We start from the raw sequence: 16,063 nt of genomic DNA, 5'->3' as shown, positions 1-16,063 counted from the left end.
TGCATATAAAGTATCAGGCATTCGGTGAATTCTACTATTTGCGCACACATTACGATTCGCACTACTTTGTTAACTATGCAGTGACAGCTTTGTGTAAATTAAAAAAATCATATTTTGATGCATTTTTCTTCAGATTTAAACTTGTATACAATGACAGAATTATTCAATCATACTTATATGCTTAAAAAGTTTAATCGGGAAGTACTATAAAAGTAAAGTTAAGTTACATGTGTATTCGGAAAACAACAAAACATTGCAAATTATGCTATTTGATGCATGTTGTAGTTTCGGCATAACATTAACTTATTTCATAATACTGATAGTTCATATCACATGCCAACTATTCCTTTAAAATGAATACTTTGTTTCTGTACTGTTAGCGACAACTTTACAATTACAGCGCCTTTGAACTTATGTGTGCATATGACACGGAATCCCGAACCCGATTTAGATAAACGTTGTGCTAGCCTGGTTCCCTGAGCTACCCATTACGCACAGGAACCAGGCTAGCTCATGCACAGGCTGAATTTTCCCCATAGCACCGGTTTAACCTCGCTTATATATTTTCTGCGTGGACCTCAGGGTCCACACAACAATATATGCATCAAGATCAATTCTATGTAAGAATCAAAGATTTATAAAAGGGTCTGGCCACGCATAGTCACCAATTTTCCTTATATTTCATACATGAACCCACTAAACATGAAAGCACTAAAAGTTGGTTGCTAGGGGTAACCGTTGCCATAGTAATAGAAGCTAAAGCTATAGAAGCTAAATATGGAAAAATAGCAAAATTTACCTACTTTGAAGCCATATTAGAAGGTTTTGCCCACTAAACTAAAACTAAACTACCAAAAACAGTCTTTTCCTATTTTCAATTATTTAATTATATCAGAAAATTGATGGAGAAACCAATACTTTAAAAAGGTTACCATGGAAACCGTTACGAATTTTTGAAATCAGTTTTTTGCGATTTTTTAATAAGCCGAAAAAAGAAACCGGTAAATTTTTACATTCATATCAATGTCCATGCTATACATATTTTATTATGAAAATTGACATCCGTTGCTATGGCAACAAGGCCAAAAAATAGGAAAAATTAAGAAATTGAAGAAGATATTGATAAGCTTTAATTCCCAATTTTAGAATTTTTCTGCAATTGTTTTAGTTGGAACTTGTAAATTATATCTAAATGTTCATTATATACCACAAAAAGCTTTGTTATGTAACAGAGAAGTGTTGTTGCTATGGAAAATTAAGTTGCGGAAAAAAATCAAACAAAAATTCTTACTTTTCGAAAAGTCCATAGTAACGGCAGTTATTTTTAGAAAATTTCAGATTTTTTTCAATTGTCATTAAAGATAGGGAAATACTTTATTTTTTCTCACCATTTGATATTATATATTTATTCATTATAAAGGAATACCATTCTTTCAAAGATGCCAAAAAATATTATGATTTTCCTTATTTTTAAGCTTGTTACCATACCAACGGTTCTCAATTTTCATATTTAAATTTTTAATTGCACAATCATAATAGTGTTTACCAAAATATCCAAGATTTGCACTTTTTATTCAAATTAAATGAAGAAAACAGATTAAAAAATTTCTGTAAGGTAACCATGGAAACACTAAAAATATGCGTTTCTCCATGAATTTTTTTTCTTTCTTTTGAAAAATGACAACTATTTTTAATAATATATTCTACCCTGGAAACCAGAAGTTCTGCACATTACTCACAATATGTTCTCAAATAAGCATTTAAATGCCATTTTTACATCTTTACCCGCGGTTACCATGGCAACGAGACCACATAGCAACAAACAAATGGTGTTGGGCTTTTTTACTCACCAAAGTCTATCAAATTGTCAAGTATGAAGAAAATCCGTGACTATGCGTGGCCACCGAATTTTGATTGTTACAAAGAATTGGTCTAAAACAACTATATATCCATTTGGGCCCTGCCCTAGAGTCAAAACCCATTCACCGGGTTACATGAAATTTAAAATTTTAGTAAAGGACTTCCTGGTAAACATAATTATGAAGTCAGTATTTTATACAGATGTGTGAGGATAGAGAACCCCTAACCCAGGGGCCAAGAATTTCACAATTTAGGTAGAGAAGTTAGTGGACATCAAAACCATGTATTCAGTTTTTCACCCTTATGTGTGGGAGTAAAGAAAAAGATTTTTAAAGATTTAATACATGTATACTATATGGCCATATTGGCCCCACCCTAGAGCCTGAACCCCTGACACAGGGGTAATGAATTTCACAATTTTGGAAGGTGGCTTCATGGACATTGTAACCCGGTATTTATTTTTTAACAAACATTACTATATGGGAGTAGAGAATAAAATTTTCTAAGAATAAATACATTTTAACTATATGGAAATATTGGTCCCACCCTAGAGCTAGAACCCCTGACCAAGGGGCCATGACTTTCACAATTTTGGTATAGGGCTTCAGGGACATCATAATCATGTATTTAGTTTTATGCAAATGTATATGGTAGTAGAGAAGAAAATTTTCTAAGATTTAATACATTTTAACTATATGGCCATATTGGTCCCCACCCTAGAGTCTGAACCCCATGACACAGAGTAATGAAATTCACTTCGCTCGCTATTTGCCATTGGCATGAAAACGTGGATCGGCAAGCGACTTTACATATCAGTCCGTAACCGGCCGTACTAAACGCACCCTTGGTCAAAGGACGTACAGCTACAGAGAGAGGACCTGGAGAAGATTTATGGATCTTTTTTATTGTGAAGAATATATGAATGTCTTAGTTCTTGTATATATGTGTATATGAACGTATGTTTATCCAAATGCGTTTTATTATTCAATTGTTAAAAAACCAAAGAAACGAAAAAAATACAAAAAAAGTGAAAAAGAAAATAATTCATTAACATGGCTCAACATTGAGGAGGCCACCCCGTTGCTAGAGCTGGAAACATTAACAAATTATGCAGTAATTGAATATTATCAATGAATAAATTAACTACTGCATAATTTGTCAATGGCTAACGTCCTCAACCTACAAAATAAATAAAAATAATTTGATATAACATTTTTCAAAGTGATAATTTGTCAATGGCTAACGTCCTCAACCTACAAAACATATAAACATATTTTGATAAAACATTATTCAAAGTGATAATGATTTTACTATTTATTTATAATAACCAATATTACGATTGCTTTTAACACAGGTCATATATTTGAACATTCTCTATATATAGTTTAAATCCGCACTCGAGCGTGTTTCACTCGGGGCTTTCACGCTTGTATGAAATAAGCTCCGCCCCCACCTAAACTTACAAATGTACCTGAGGTAAACCACTCGGTTAAAAACCTCGGCCTTTAACTTCCTTGGAAAGTATCAGGGAGGGGGGGGGGGCGGGCAGTTTTTAATGCTTTCATAACCTACTGAAATATAGCCTAATTCTAAATCTTTGTCAAGTACAATTTTATGATTGCCGATAATTAGACAAATGCATGTGAATTCAAGATTATTACCTTCCTTGCATCTGATGTAGAATGGGTTGCGTTGTCATCATGGTCATTCCTGTCATTAGACTCATCCACTGTTTCTGTCATAACCACTTCACAACGCCTAAATTTAATATTGAAAAAATAATTTCAATTGAACATTTCTCTTAAAAAGGCAATATATGCCAGAGGGCTGCTAGGTGGGGTGTAATTACAATGTAGTTAACACTCTCTCGTTCATTAATTATATATTTTCGTTTTGCATCTGTATTGACAATAAAATTTATTAGGCCAGTACATTTATTCATTAGTTAAATAAAATTAGAAAATATCGACTATAAAACAGTTATCATTTAGTATTGTATACATGAATATGCGTCGAGTACCCGTTGCAAATATGACGGCTTATCTATTACGAAATGCACCAACTGAAATTTATTTCCGTTGTGATGTGTACACTGATTTCTCTTGGTTATGCATTTCGAATTATTTCTAATGCACTCATACTTTAATTAGAATTAGATTACCACCCTACAACGCATATAATAATTATTCAATTTATTTGAGATATAAACCGTGTTTTACTGACAACGTACATTTATTGGACAAAAGTATTCGTTGCTGGCGTCGATATGCCTTTGAAATAATTCGATAAATAGACTTATACCCCGAAATTTGGCTCAGACAAATGCTTGGTTTAATTAAATTAGGGTGAACTTAATCCCCTGCTTGGGTTAGTTGTTCACTTTGGACATCTTTCCAACTCCCCATTTCTCAAAAAAGTTTGCTTATTACCTTTGCAGGGCCATCATCTAACAAAGTATTAAGTCGTTCAAAACTCGTTCAAAGGCTGTGGATGCGCAGCGAGACTGCGATAGAGTCGCAGACTCCGCGCGCAAGCGCAATTAACTTAATTATCACTGCGTCTTTACATTGATTACATGAATCTGCGTTCCTTGAGCGCGCCAACGGAGCACTCGTGGCGCAGTTCGAGATCTGACGGCGCTGTCACGGCGACCTCACTCCATTTCTACTGCGCGTAAATCGAACGCAGAATCACTGCCCATACTTTGTGCAAGTTCAATGGCGTTTTATAATGTTCGAGGCGATATCACCTACGACAAATTACACAACATTCATAAAGAAAATCCATATGAATTCGAGAAACAAGCAAGTTTTCGGGAGAATTATTTTTTCAGGCGGAGGGTTTTTAGACGAAATTGATAGAAACAAGTTATTTTATGAATTTCCAGTATACTTTTCTTTTTATCAACTTGATTCATTATCTACATTTTTACCATTTGACAGGGTTAAAACATATTCTATAGGTTCTGTTTTACATATACAAAATTAAATCTTGGAAGAGTGATACATATATAGCATAAAATATTGCAAATATATAGGAATTGTTTAAGCCAAATTTAGCGATAATTTTACCTTTAAATTAAAACCATATATCTAAAATATGACATCACTGACCCCCATGTTATATTGTATCAAAATAATACTGAATACATATCTAGGTAAACTGGATTAATCATATTTCATATATTTTATATCATATATGATCACATAATTCTTGATATTCCAAAAGGTTTTTGTTTAAAATAAAATTGTAACCGTTATAGAAATTGGTTTTGTAAGTGCAAAAAGGTCACATAAAAATTAATGCAGCTCTGTACAAAATTTTTCGTAATCCCTCTATTCAGTGTGACCATTGTGCATATTTTAAAAAATAATTGAAGATATGTTTGCTTTAATAAAACTATCTACAACAAATCATTGTCAGGCTGAAATTTCATTTTTGGTGCAAAAAGGTCAAAATAAATTGGCCTTAACTTAGAGAGTTGATCACTGACCCCCCACTTTCTTTATATTTTTATTCCCCCATTCGAAGAAGGGTGGGCATATTGCTTTGCTGCTGTCTGTCGGTCAGTTGGTCCACCAACCGTGTCCGTTCATTTTCTTCGCAAAGAAACATATTGAAATGAAATTAAGAAAACAGATTTATCATAATAATAACTAGGTCAAGTTCGAGTTTAAGTGAGATCGAACAATTTTCGACAGGGTTGTGCCCCTTGGACGTAGAAAAATTCCAATTATTTGCAGTTTCCGTTCATTTTTTTTCGAAAAGGGTTGCAGGTTTATTATGATAATATTTAAGTTAAGTTTGATTTTGGGTGCGATCGGGCATTTCCACAACGCCCCTTGGACGTAAAAAAATTCCAATTATTTGCAGTTTTCGTTCAGTTTCTTTGCATTGGATTCACATGTTGAAATGAAATATGGTATACAGGTTTATCATAATAATATCTAGGTCAAGTTTGATTTGTCGATACGATCGAGCATTTTTTGACAGAGGTACGTGTCTTGGACTTAGAAAAATTTCAATTATTTGTACGTAGTTTCCGTTCATTTTCTTCGCAGATGTTTCCAAGGGAGGGAGCGGGCATAAGTGTTTTACATCAATTGTTTAAGTATGTTTGTCTACAAATTTCAATTATATAACTTCAAGAAATTCTTGATACAAGAACATTGAGTGGGAAACCTTAACATTATTTAAGAAGGCGGCAGGATCGTCATTAGAACGCAGCTCCTGTGTGACAGGGGTTTAAGGTTTTGCTAAATTACAGATTCCATAGTCCTTATTAAAAGATTTCAGGCAGGGAGGTGGTTGTCATTACAATATCATTATTTCTCTATTCCAGAATGAAATTCAATTAAATGCAGATACATGTATGAGACTTCTCGACAAGTTTGTGTATGGGCTTTAGTACTCAGATGACAGTTAAGGCCTTTTGGCCTTTTGTTATCCTCTTGCGGAACTTGTTGCGAGGGGGATATAGCATCGCTGCTGTGCGTGTCTGTATATTTTTGTATGTGTGTGCGTCCATTGTCAGCTCTTTAGCAAAATTCCCAGAAAACCCTCCAATAAATATTCATCAAACTTTGTACATTTCTTTGGCATGGTAAAAGGACAAACCTTATTGATTTCCAAACGTTTTGTAGAATTAGAGGGTTAGAAGATTGCCCATAGGTAAAAGTTGAAGCGGGCAAGAAATTAAAGTCATCCGATTGACATCGAAACAAGCAGTCGACTTTCGGACAGATTTTCCCGTATTACTTTCAAAAGAACTAGTCCAAAATTCAGAGGAGACTTTAACAGATATCGCACATTTATCACGCGAAGATTGTTCCATATTAATAATAGCTGCATATCTACTACTATGGGTTGACATACCACAAGCAACTAGAATGGTCAATCAGAGCAAACTACAGATCGCTAGATCTTTATCTACGTTTCATAATATATACTGATCGTTTATGTATGCTTTTATAAAATGAATGTCACTTATTGAATCTAAATTATTTAACTTTAAAGCATATGTATACCTGTGTTGAGTTTCTGCTAGGAATAGGAAAACTGTGCAACCACGTACATGACCCCCCCCCCCCCCCCCCAATCAAATTCATACACCACAAAGCTTGTGGATAAGGATAATGACCCCCCCCCCCCCCCCATCAAATTCATACACCACAAAGCTTGTGGATAAGGATAATGACCCCCTCCCCCCCCCATCAAATTCATACACCACAAAGCTTGTGGATAAGGATAAAATATATATTATGAATTCAAAGTGGTTTTAAGAAATACTTGTGTCATATTTTTTTTGATCTGATTAATTTTGATCTGAAAAATTTACATGTATTTTCCTAAATAATGAATTTCCCGCTACAACAAGTCGGGTCGCGAGGGGATGCTCGCTTTGCGGTCCCCTTGTTTATTCTCTGAGGTATTGTTTGTAATTGCGATAAAAATAAAACTACAACGAGAGGGCCCACTCGTTTCTAAGAAGTTTACGATGTTTGCGGTAAAAATTATCCTAAGCCTGGCCAATCCCCAGGAAGTAATAATGCGTGGGATTAATAGCATTTGGGTGTTATACGGTTAAGACAAAACTGAAAATAAGAACATTTACAAGTATCAATAAAAAAACCCCGGAAACTGCTCACTTATCGCAAATATTATAAGGACGAACCAATCCTAAAGACAGGGACCTTTAAGTGTTTTTTCCGACTCCACTTTAAAGTATTTTGAGTAAATATGGCATTTTTGTTTAAATCAGAAATTGATAAAAGGCGGAAGGCAAGTTAATTTTTTTTTATTTTGCTGCGTCTCAACATAAAAGTAAGTTTTCATTGTGTATTGTAATGAATTTAGGGTACGAAATTCTTTTGTAGCTAGAATTTGCTTGCTGCTTTAAAATTCCCTGTCACTTCATAATTAGAATTTCTTGCAATTTAAAGACCAATTTTTAGTTCTTTTATATTATTAATTCGCTGTTATTTTAAAGCTGTTTTTTTTCATACAAACCATTTATCTTAGAAAGCTATAGACTTTCTCCTGTTTACACCAGCAGAATTAGTCTCCTTTCAAAGTTAGAAATATTCAAAGTAAATAAAAATAATTTCTTTTTGGCAAACGAAAAAACAAACCAAAATGCACCACGGGAATGTTTAGAAAAAGAAACCGTTTGGTTTCGTCCCCAGAATGATTTAGGACATTCAACCCGCATGCTATGCAACGATTGTAAAGAAAGCAAACTTCAGAAATATTATCGAACAACGTACACGTTTATTTGGAATTTGTCTGATCATTTCGACCTTTATTCAAAGCGATGACAAAGTCGTAATACAACCATACCCGTCTCCTCGTCAGGGGTGAAATTTAACATGAGGCGAAATAACGCGGTACCCTTTTATGTCGTTTGTTTTGTTAGCAAATTTTGTACGTATTTTTCTTCATTGAATTTTTGCAAAATTGACTGGGAAAACTACTGCAATGTCTATTATTATACATATACTTAGCATAACAATCGTTTAAAAGCGTGCATACAATTTGATATAAAATCAGACCAAGCAGCTTTAAACGGTCAGATTTAAATTTGTATTTTTTCTTTACTAACAAATAGACAAATACAATCGGGTTGAAAATTAAAAAAAAAAATATTTTGGTTCATCAGAGCGTTTAAAGAAACAACATTTGAGAAATTTAATTAAGCATTGAATTCAAAATACAAACAACAGAGATAAATTAATAACATACAATTTAGCTTCTATGTTTGCTGTAGAAATTATTTAATTTGATGAAATCATCATTTTTAGAAGGAGAATATGAATGGTTTTGAGGTTACTGGTTCGATTACTCGAGTACAATCAAAGACGTATTTTTTCGAGGTTTGTATACATTGGCATCTCTTACTTACAACTGGCACCTCGCGCTGCACATACTTCACTGTTACATTACTGCTTTACTATAACTACAATACAGCAAATGAAGTCATATAACCTGTTATTTGTGAGAGACTCGCTAAATTTAGAATATTTAAGTATACATGCATTGGGATAAAAAAACAACAAAAACTGTTATATATTGAGTCACTCAGGTAACCTATTTTAGCTGGTGTTCGTCTTTCGTCGTGTTTCGTATGTTAACGCCAAACACGGTGAATTCTCTTCCATTTAGTATGATGCATCTTTTGGGTTAGGGCAACATAAATTGTATTTCATGATTCTTGTCCCAAGGAAAGGACAGGAAAAAGAGTAAAAGTTCGAAAATGTTTCAAAAACTTCCTTCTCTATTCTTATACATATGTATAACGAAACAAATTCATTATTATGTAGACAAGGAAGCCCTCTACAAAAATTGTTGATTTGATGTTTCCCGCTGAGACTGGGATTTTTACTTTAGGATAAGGGTCAAAAAAGTCCTATCAATTTGATGCATAAAATATTTGAAAGTTTTATTTTTCTCTACTCCCTCTCATCTGTACCAGGAAACCCTCTATTAAAATTGTTAATTTCATACCCCTGTGATAGGTGTTCTGACTTGAATGGCGGGACCAAATGGTCATAGTAGCAATTTTATTGTAATTTAATGTTTAAAACCGTCTTATATATGTACTTACCTCTGTTTATACTGATGAAAAACTGACTACGTATGAATAAAGAATTAATAAAGAATGAATAAAGAACTTAAAGCCCTCAATAAAGCTAAAATTGTAAATTTCATGTCTTTCAACTTAGGGATTCTGACTCTAGGGCGGGGCCAACATTGTTATGTTATGTAACTACGACAAACTGGTAATAAACCTCAAACTTTTATTTGTACACAATGAACAGATTCTATATTACGTCTATTTGAATAAATGATGCATACATAAAACGAGGAAGTTGAACAGGGGAAGTGACAGTAATTTTTGTTTACCCAGCCAGATGCTGCATAAAAAATAAGGCTACGTAAACATAATCATCGATATAAATATAGATTTTCATCCATGTCCATTTTTCTCTAAATCAAGACACGTAGTTTGTTTTTATGTCAATTTTAAAGACTAGTTAAAGAAAGCAATTTAAGAAGAAAAAAATCGGAACACTACTCGTATGTAAGAAAACGAATAAAATAAAATATGAGAAAATTATTTCCTAGCTGAATGCACTCCATAATGATATCGAAGGTTTTCACCAAAATTATTGGTTTCATAATCCTTTTTGCAAGAGTTTCAGGTAGGGTGGGGGGGGGGGGGGGGGGGGGGGTAATCATAATATATCTTTTATGCTATAAAAGAAAACAATGAAATACATATATACGATTCCTTGACGAATTTGTGTACTTAAGTGACCGCTAAGCCAGTTGGCCTCATGACTCATATTTTTATGTAAAAAAAAATAAGAAGAACCATGTTTCAAATAAAATGATCTTCAAAAACCTTTCTCTTTCAGAATGGATCGAATGTTGTCACGTTTTCTGAAGCCGATAGTTCAACAACCAATGAAAAAAGCGATGGAAAATATTGCTTACAAAGATTAAACACACAAGATAGTATCACGGTAACTTACAAAAAAAATTCATTACTAAATATTGGTTTATGATGCATGTAAAAATGTTCATTAAAAAATATACAAAATCGCCTTAATTGCAGCTTGACGAGAGTCCATTTGTGTCTGAAATCTTTGTTAAACACCCCGACGAAAATAATCACAGCGGTGCCCCTTTTGGGGGGTTTCTCTCCTCGGGTTACCGGAGTGATGGGACATTTCTTCACGCATTCTGCACCCCTAGAAAAGACGGTATCTTAGCAAAGGACCTAGTCGTCAAGTAAGTAGCGAAAAAAGGTATTTTGAAGAAAGTGCGATCGTTTATTTCATTTACCTAAACCGGAACTAAATAAGTAGATTGGATATTTGACTTTGAATGTAAAGGTTTTGCCAATAATAACGCATACATTTTGTTTTAGTTTTAAGTGTCAATTTTTGCAAAAGTTTAGTAACATGGCGTTTTCACAAATACATGTAATGAGCATTATGTTGATAAATAGAAGTTGAATTCACTATTCGTCAATTTGAGGTATCATATATATAAATGTATTATTATTTTTGAAAATACAAAAAAAAATTTAAGTTACATTTGTGACCATATTTTTATCAATGGGATAATGTATTCACTGCCTTTAATTGTTAATATTCAATTTTCAATAGAGAGAAAGATATCTTAGTATGTGTGAACGGAAAAATGACTCTAGGATCATTCGAATACGATCATGAGGGTGTTCTGGAACTCTTTTGGACATTACCATTGTCAACGACAATATCAATGGTAATACTCGGTTTACTGTAACAGAGAAAAAATGTTACACCAAAAATACAATATAAATTTTAAATTCGTTTGCACTTTTATGTTACTTAACGATAAATAAAAAATAATTTGTTTTAATTGATCGCATATCAAAACCTTTTTGTACATTTTAAGGTGAAATACAACCGAAAATCGGACACGTTTACAACCATGGAATTTTTGCTCGAATGGACAAAAGAAGGTTTGTTTTAACAGATCTATAATCTTCACATTAAAAATACAGTTTGTGACGTATATCAATTTTTAATAATTAATAAAGTAGAAATTATATTATTCTAATTCCTTATTTCATATCGAGAAATCTAAATTTTATAAAAGCTAATTTCCAAAGCTATTATTCATTTTAAAGGCAAAGTGCAATGTAACAAAATCTATATAATCACTGTACCAATTAACATTTCGTAAAAATATATGGCACTTCTTTCAGATATCATTGTCAAGGAAAACTCCGTAAAGCTAATGGCCCAGCCACCTACCGTAGAAGCATTGCTTTTTCGAAGAGACTTCACATCTTTGGCTTATCAAAACGGAAAATTGACTCTCTGTAAATCTGCCAACGTCATGTCGGACTGTGCACGTAAGTCTTTGGCAATTCTATGGTCTAAACTTAGACAATTTTGATTAGAATAAAACCAGAACATGTGGAAAGCAATCAAAAATGGCTCAAGGAAGAACATTTCTAAGTAGTTGACATTTAACGCAAAATGATGTTAATCTAAGGCTATCAAAGGTGAATTGTTTTCCACGAACTTTAGTTAGATTGCCCATATCATTTTTTTCTAATTATTCAAACAGTAAAATATCAGTACTTGTATAAGCTATCCTAATCTTGGTATTCCAAAACATTAACGGGCATTACATATAAAAGTTACTTCATGAAGGAAGAAGTAACGTTGTCATTGAAAATAATTTGAAGTTAAAGCCGAACACCGCTCGTAAATAGGCACCGTCAACTCGCATATAAACCCTTCGATTTCGTTACACCCGATTGCAAACCTGAAACTCGTGGCCGACAGGTAGTATTCCTTTCGTGGTCTTTGGAATTTGTGCATTTTAAATCTTACTAGACTTTGACCCGTGCACGCACGGGTTGACTTATTGCATATAATATCGAGCATTTACGAAATAGATACATCGACACACCGTATTGTTGACATTTACATAACCAAGCCTCAAGGCTACACAAATGCTATTAATTTCACTACACTCTGCTCAGTAAGTATAATCTAACTGAGTCTCGAGACGGGACTATGCCACATTTAAAATGCCTCCCATATACCCGTAATGTAGCAGAAAACTGCAGAATCGCTCCGAAACGATTTTGGAGAAAATCAATGAAGCTGCATTGAAAATAAGTCAAATTGTTCAAAACAAACTATTTTGAGGCCGTTTTTCACCAATGTTTCTTACTCGCTTCGAATTTACACCATTTTAGCATTCGGAACTCTCGGGATTTTTTCATATTAAATGCACTATTAAATGAGTTAGAGTTAAATTATCTCCCGTATTTCCTTTGATGAACAGAATGTAAGACAAATTTTCAGTAAAAATTTACACGTATTTGTAATATCGTTGTTTTGTTTATCAAGGCAAATGTGATATTGTGGAATGTTACTATTCTCCTGGCTAGAAAAAAGGGCTAAAATTTGATATTTTCATCGCGACCGAGTAACACGGAGAAGCAAAATGTACGTCCACACAAGTGAGACCTCTACAGCAAAGGGACAGCAGTAATGAAAAAGAAATATGGCGGACAGTGCCTATTTACGAGCGGTGTTCAGCTTTAAATTAGTGCAAAATATAACAACAGTTATTTGCAATAATTTGTAACAGACTCATGCCTTGATACCATGTGACTAAGTTGTAAATTGAACAAGAGGCCAAAAGGTCTTTACGGTTTCCTGAGTACCATACTGGATACTGATATATAGCTGTGTGGATGTGTGTGGTCAATTGTAACATATAACCCAAGACGACGGACGGAAACTAATTGACTGACTCAGGTGACCTGAAAAGAAAATCTATGTTTTATTAATTTTTCTTTTGTAGATCATTTTATAGTGAGAAAAACTTTAGATGAAGGACTCTACATGGTGTACACATTTCAAGTTCAGAAAGATAGATCAAAATTTCTGGGCATTAATGGAACAAAGTTGGTTATCGTTGTAAGATTACTTTTACTCGTAGTTTGAAATAACAGAAAACATCTCTTTAATTATTGTGTAAAAAGAAATCACTTTTTATTAACCGGTTTTTCCGTAATAAAATCTTCTGATTGAAATGGTGAAAATGGCGAGGTGGCAGCCGGCAGCCGAAAGGTTACATTGGTTGTACGGAATACTCGTCCTACAGTTTTTATGAAAAGAGGTTATCTGTTTTGAAGATGAAATTTACATATAATATAGATATGTGCTTAATACTTAGATTTTGAAATTTAATAACTTAAGCGAAAAAATACATGCTGTTGGACTAGGTTTTTGTTGGTGTAATTTATGGATACCCCAGTTTTACGCATACGGAGAAGTCCTCCTAGAATTTCAAAGATAGGAAAATTTGTTTTGCGGATCAATTAATGTATCAGTCATGTGGATGTTACTAAATTGATTTTGATATTAACTAATTTTTCAAAAAATAGCAGCTATTGAACTTTGTCTTTTTTGGCCCAATATTCATACACAGTACCACATTACTCTGGCCAGGTAGTGTTGATCAAATCAGCGTCGACAAATTGCTATTGTTCACACAAAAGGACACCCGGTTTGTTGTCCCATTAACAGCTGTTCTCGTGCTTTGTAGAAATCAAGGGTATAATTGTTTTTTGAAAGATATATAATGAATGTTTAACATGTAATATGTGAAAATAAATATGAAACTGTGCAAATTGAATGTTTCATTTATTTTATTTGTGATTTCACAGGACGAAACAAACGACGCAGACATTAAAAAATTTCGAAGAGAGGAGATTAACAAGGACGTTTATTTAAAACCATATGGAAAAGACGGTAAGCGTCACATCGATTTAGGCCCCGCTCTGCGGGTGCCCTGTAGTGATTAGTCCGTCCTTCCATCCATCTGTGTTTCCGAGGAATACCTTATTAGTCCCCTACATTAGTCCCCAGTTCCAGTTTCACCGGAGGGAACTATTGCTTTTCTTGTCAGTCAGTCTGTTTGTCCTTCTTCAGTTTTCCACACTTTTTTCTTTATCCGTTTGAGGAATAATATGAAACTTGCTGACGAGCTTCAAAACGCCAAATAAGAACTGTAGCGTCTGGCCGACATATTCTCAAGAAAATTTAAATTAAAATAAATAAAAATCATATAAATATAACGGTAAGAAATGATATTGTCATAACAATTCATTGTTTTCACAAAATACCAAATACCACCAAATACTCGATAGACTTGGCAAAAGCACAGAACATAAAATAAAGAATATCTTTATACATGTACCCACTTTGTATTTAATTTCAATTGTATTGTTTGAATTTAATCTGTTTCTTTTATCTCTTTATAGTTCTGAAGTAGTTGTATGCTTCGAAGCGTTCACTAATAATCCCAACCGGTAGGGAACGTGAATACTCTCAAAATTCTTGTTCCTTTAAGACACTCTGGCTTATACTTCAACTACAGAATGCTTTGGGTCAATAATGTGAAGTGACCTTGATGCACCAAGTTTTAAGGTCTTAGGTTAAGCTCATAGCAAAATTATCTACTCTTTAATCTAATTTTACTCATACTTCGCCCACATGGTGCACGCCTTTAGTCATAAAATGAATGACGTTTCGAGGTAAAGCACCAAAGTCATATCACTACGTAAAAAACATTCAGAGCATATTCCTTATCCATTTGCATCATCTGCCTTATGCATCACATAAAGAGGGCCTTTTAGTAAAGGTGTGCAGCAACCGAAAACAAAGTTTCATGGTCTAATGTGAATGTCATCGCAGATCTCGTTAAAATTTAGATTTAGACTACATATTATTTCCTAAATGCTTAAGTATTAAACCAAGAATTGCCTGTTGGTAAAGGATATTAAGCTTACAGTTTTATGCAAACCTAAAAATTTCCAAGTCAGAGGTAAATGTCAAAGCAAAATCCTCTGAATTTTTTTTTTACTATATTTCATTATTTAAGCTGCGCATTTTGAGATCACCATCTCAGTGTATAGTTCCTAGATGATTCCATGGTTGTAAAGGCCAATTTGAAATGATTAGAATAAATTTATCATTAATACCGTTGTTATGCTACGCCACTAGCCTTCGTCGCGTACGGTGATTCTGTGGGTGGTGATTTGATTCTGTGATCAAAAAAATAGAAGTTATGCTGCATTTATTTTTAATGTTTCAGATATGTATGTGTATTACAACAAAAAGGAGCAAGTTTTTGAGCTTGTACCTCGAATGAAAGTTCTGGAGAATGAGGGATTTGGATGGTATATTTTGTCTACACTATGCCAGCCATAATACATCTCTACTTTTGCAAAGGCAATATTGTTCATTTCACGAAAAACGATCTTGGACAAAACATGATGTATACTTCGATTGTGTAAATGCGTCTAAGAATACTTCGAACCAGTTCACTGAAGTTTATGTACATCAGCATTAAAATAAATTTCTACATTCTGTTGATTTCTTGATACTTATTGATGCACACAGTCAGATACAAATATTTTTAGACAAATATAACTAGTAAACGAATTGTATTCCCGCTCAGAGAAAAAATCATAACTGAAGTAGTTTGCTATCGTAGAAAATGCTATCTATTTATTAATAATAACCGTCCATTTTTTTTTTATCAATAACAGCTGCTCTATTTCTTGTTTAATTGCTTATGTTAACATGAGTACATGGACCATTTCCTATTCTTTAATTTC

General features: G+C 33.6%; 1 protein-coding gene across 1 annotated transcript; it reads left to right on the top strand.

Moving 5' to 3' along the window:
• The first annotated feature begins 7,601 nt into the window (after positions 1-7,601).
• LOC128179392 (uncharacterized) lies at positions 7,602-15,816 on the top strand. The gene is made up of 10 exons (XM_052846802.1): positions 7,602-7,683; positions 8,661-8,732; positions 10,278-10,385; positions 10,478-10,653; positions 11,034-11,151; positions 11,305-11,371; positions 11,618-11,767; positions 13,240-13,355; positions 14,108-14,192; positions 15,538-15,816. Exons 2-10 carry the CDS (start codon positions 8,670-8,672, stop codon positions 15,651-15,653), a joined length of 999 nt encoding a protein of 332 aa, XP_052702762.1. The 5' UTR covers positions 7,602-7,683; positions 8,661-8,669; the 3' UTR covers positions 15,654-15,816.
• The last annotated feature ends 247 nt before the right edge of the window (positions 15,817-16,063 follow it).

Source organism: Crassostrea angulata, chromosome 4 (assembly GCF_025612915.1).
Source record: "Crassostrea angulata isolate pt1a10 chromosome 4, ASM2561291v2, whole genome shotgun sequence".
NCBI lineage: Eukaryota > Metazoa > Mollusca > Bivalvia > Ostreida > Ostreidae > Magallana > Magallana angulata.
The sequence above is the reverse complement of the archived record's forward strand: the minus strand, read 5'-3'. Positions and strand labels throughout refer to the sequence as shown.

Bases quoted from the DNA above. Each gene is read 5' to 3' on its own strand.
- LOC128179392 (XM_052846802.1), top strand. From the start codon at position 8,670: ATGAATGGTTTTGAGGTTACTGGTTCGATTACTCGAGTACAATCAAAG. The intron at 10,386-10,477 runs GTAACTTACAAA...CCTTAATTGCAG, and splicing joins ACACACAAGATAGTATCACG to CTTGACGAGAGTCCATTTGT. The intron at 11,152-11,304 runs GTAATACTCGGT...GTACATTTTAAG, and splicing joins TGTCAACGACAATATCAATG to GTGAAATACAACCGAAAATC.